We start from the raw sequence: 2624 nt of genomic DNA on the forward strand, positions 1-2624 counted from the left end.
ATGGTCAGAACCATAAAAGGAATCCAAGATAAAAATGACACAGAAGTGACAGAATTTATCCTTTTGGGCCTCTCAGACAATCCAGACCTACAAGGTATCCTCTTTGCCTTGTTCCTGATCATCTACATGATGACCCTGGTGGGTAATTTGGGCATGATGGCCCTGATTAAGATTGACCGCTGTCTCCACACACCTATGTACTTCTTTCTCAGCAGCCTTTCTTTTGTTGATGCCTCTTATTCTTCTTCTGTCACCCCCAAGATGCTAGTAAACCTCATGGCTGAGGATAAAGGAATTTCTTTCAATGGGTGTGCTACTCAGTTTTTCTTCTTTGGCTCCTTCTTGGGAACTGAATGCTTCCTGTTAGCCATGATGGCCTATGACCGCTATGCAGCCATCTGGAATCCCCTGCTATACCCAGTTCTCATGTCTAGGAGAATTTGTTTCATGCTGGTGTCTACTTCATTCCTAGCAGGCTTTGGCAATGCAGCCATCCACACAGGAATGACTTTCAGACTGTCCTTCTGTCGCTCTAATAAAATCAATCATTTCTATTGTGACACCCCACCCCTGCTCAAACTCTCTTGCTCTGACACTCGCATTAATGGCATTGTGATCATGGCCTTCTCCAGTTTCAATGTCATCAGCTGTGTTCTCATTGTTCTCATTTCCTATCTGTGCATCCTCATTGCCATACTAAAGATGCCTTCTGCAGAGGGAAGACACAAAGCCTTCTCCACCTGTGCCTCCCACCTCATGGCTGTCACCATCTTCTTTGGAACAATTCTTTTCATGTACTTGCGTCCAACCTCTAGCTACTCCATGGAGCAGGACAAAGTTGTCTCTGTTTTTTATACAGTAGTGATTCCCATGCTTAATCCTCTCATCTATAGTTTAAAAAATAAAGATGTTAAGAAAGCAGTGAAGAAAATCTTACAGAATTGTGTGCTGTGAGGCCAGCATATATGTTTTATTCCATGCTGATTATATTGTATTTTTAATTTTTTTACAACATACTTTCTTACAATATTCTCTGGGGTAGCATTGATGATTTCAGATAATACTTATCTTAATTTTGTAGTGTCATTTATATGTCTAAATGGGTACTTATGAGGAGGTATATATTTGAGGAGGTGTGGGTATATAAATGTTGGAAATTATTTGGCATGCACTCTAGTTTCAGTTTATATGTTTAGGTAATTGTAATTACTTAATTTGCTTCAATATGTATGTGTATATACACACACTTGCATTTTTATTATGTATATTTGAGGTCTCTTTCTTGCATGTATTAAGTTTGGCTTCTTAGATTGACTTAGAGACAAAGAGATGTTGTTTTCAGAATGGTTATTGGGATGCAGTATCAGGAGGAAAGCAGAATTAGGCAGATAGGATGGAACATGAATGCATTAAGAACTAGGCTCTGGTAGTTCTCATCCTAAACTACACTTATATACTTCCACAGTGGCCTATATGTCTGTAGTTAGTAGTATGAACATTCATCATTTGAAGTTAGACCATTTTTTTAGCAGAGTTCAGTTCCAGTCATGGACGTTAGCTGAGGACTGTCATTTGCTCAAATGCCTAGAACTTAGGGAAACATTCAAGACTTTGAGTGATCTGCACAGTACTGAATGACTGCAGATGAAAGCATGTTCCATGCATTCTGCAGTCTATTATCCTGAATAAGACAGAACAAGTAATCTTGGCAGGTGTTATATTAATTAGGGGCTACAGAAATAATAAGGGATAATTTGTTCACTTTTCAATTCATTTATCAATGTTTTTTTTCAAGTCAGAATTACAGTATTTTTGTTGTTGTTGTTGTTGTTTTTTCTTCGAGACAGGTTCTCTCCTTGTAGCCCTGGATGTCCTGGAACTCACTCTGTAGATCAGGCTGGTCTCAAACTCAAAAATATGCCTGCCTATGTCTCCCAAGTGCTGGGATTAAATGCATGTGCCACCACTGCCTAGCTAGAATTACAGTATTTTAACTGTGATTATAATGCCTACAACTGTTTTCAATAAATATTTGTCAAATTAAATTGTCTGACATATTTGTGTGTGTGTGTTTGTGTGTGTGTGTGTGTGTGTGTGTGGTGGGAGCTAAATTTGTTTGGACAAATTAGGAAGAAATAACTATGTATTATAAGATGAGAAAACTGTAAATACTTACATTCCTTCTCTCCTAATAATAAAGATTTTATTAAATTGTATCTGCTAAAGTTATCTTTAAGGGCCAGTTTGCTTACTACCCATTTTATAAACAAGCCCAATTTGTAATTCTGTCTTACACTCAAGATTTGCTGATTGCATTAACTCAATAGGTCAGATTAATTCTGGCATAGATCCAAAAAGTAGACACTTCATAGGGCACTCAGCTATGAATAGAGCCCAGGTGCTTTTGTTAGATTTAAAAGACATTCACTCTTTCACTTATCTCATCTCCTCAAGGAAGAGGTCTGTGAGTTGTAGCCTGGGCGTTTGGAGTTTTTGTTCTAATATCCACTCATCAGTGAGTACACATCATGTACGTCCTTTTGGGTCTGGGTTACCTCACTCAGGATAATATTTTCTAGTTCCATCCATTTGCCTGCAAAATTTGTGACCTCATCATTATTAAT

At 38.0% G+C, this 2624-nt stretch overlaps 1 protein-coding gene across 1 annotated transcript; it reads left to right on the forward strand.

Annotated features, from left to right (window-relative positions):
* On the forward strand, nt 1–954 carry LOC127684247 (olfactory receptor 1020). The gene has a single exon (XM_052181202.1). The coding sequence runs from the start codon at nt 1–3 to the stop codon at nt 952–954; it is 954 nt and encodes a 317-aa protein (XP_052037162.1).
* The last annotated feature ends 1670 nt before the right edge of the window (nt 955–2624 follow it).

This window comes from Apodemus sylvaticus, chromosome 5 (assembly GCF_947179515.1).
Source record: "Apodemus sylvaticus chromosome 5, mApoSyl1.1, whole genome shotgun sequence".
NCBI lineage: Eukaryota > Metazoa > Chordata > Mammalia > Rodentia > Muridae > Apodemus > Apodemus sylvaticus.

Coding starts and splice junctions, on each gene's coding strand:
- LOC127684247 (XM_052181202.1), top strand. CDS start 1: ATGGTCAGAACCATAAAAGGAATCCAAGATAAAAATGACACAGAAGTG.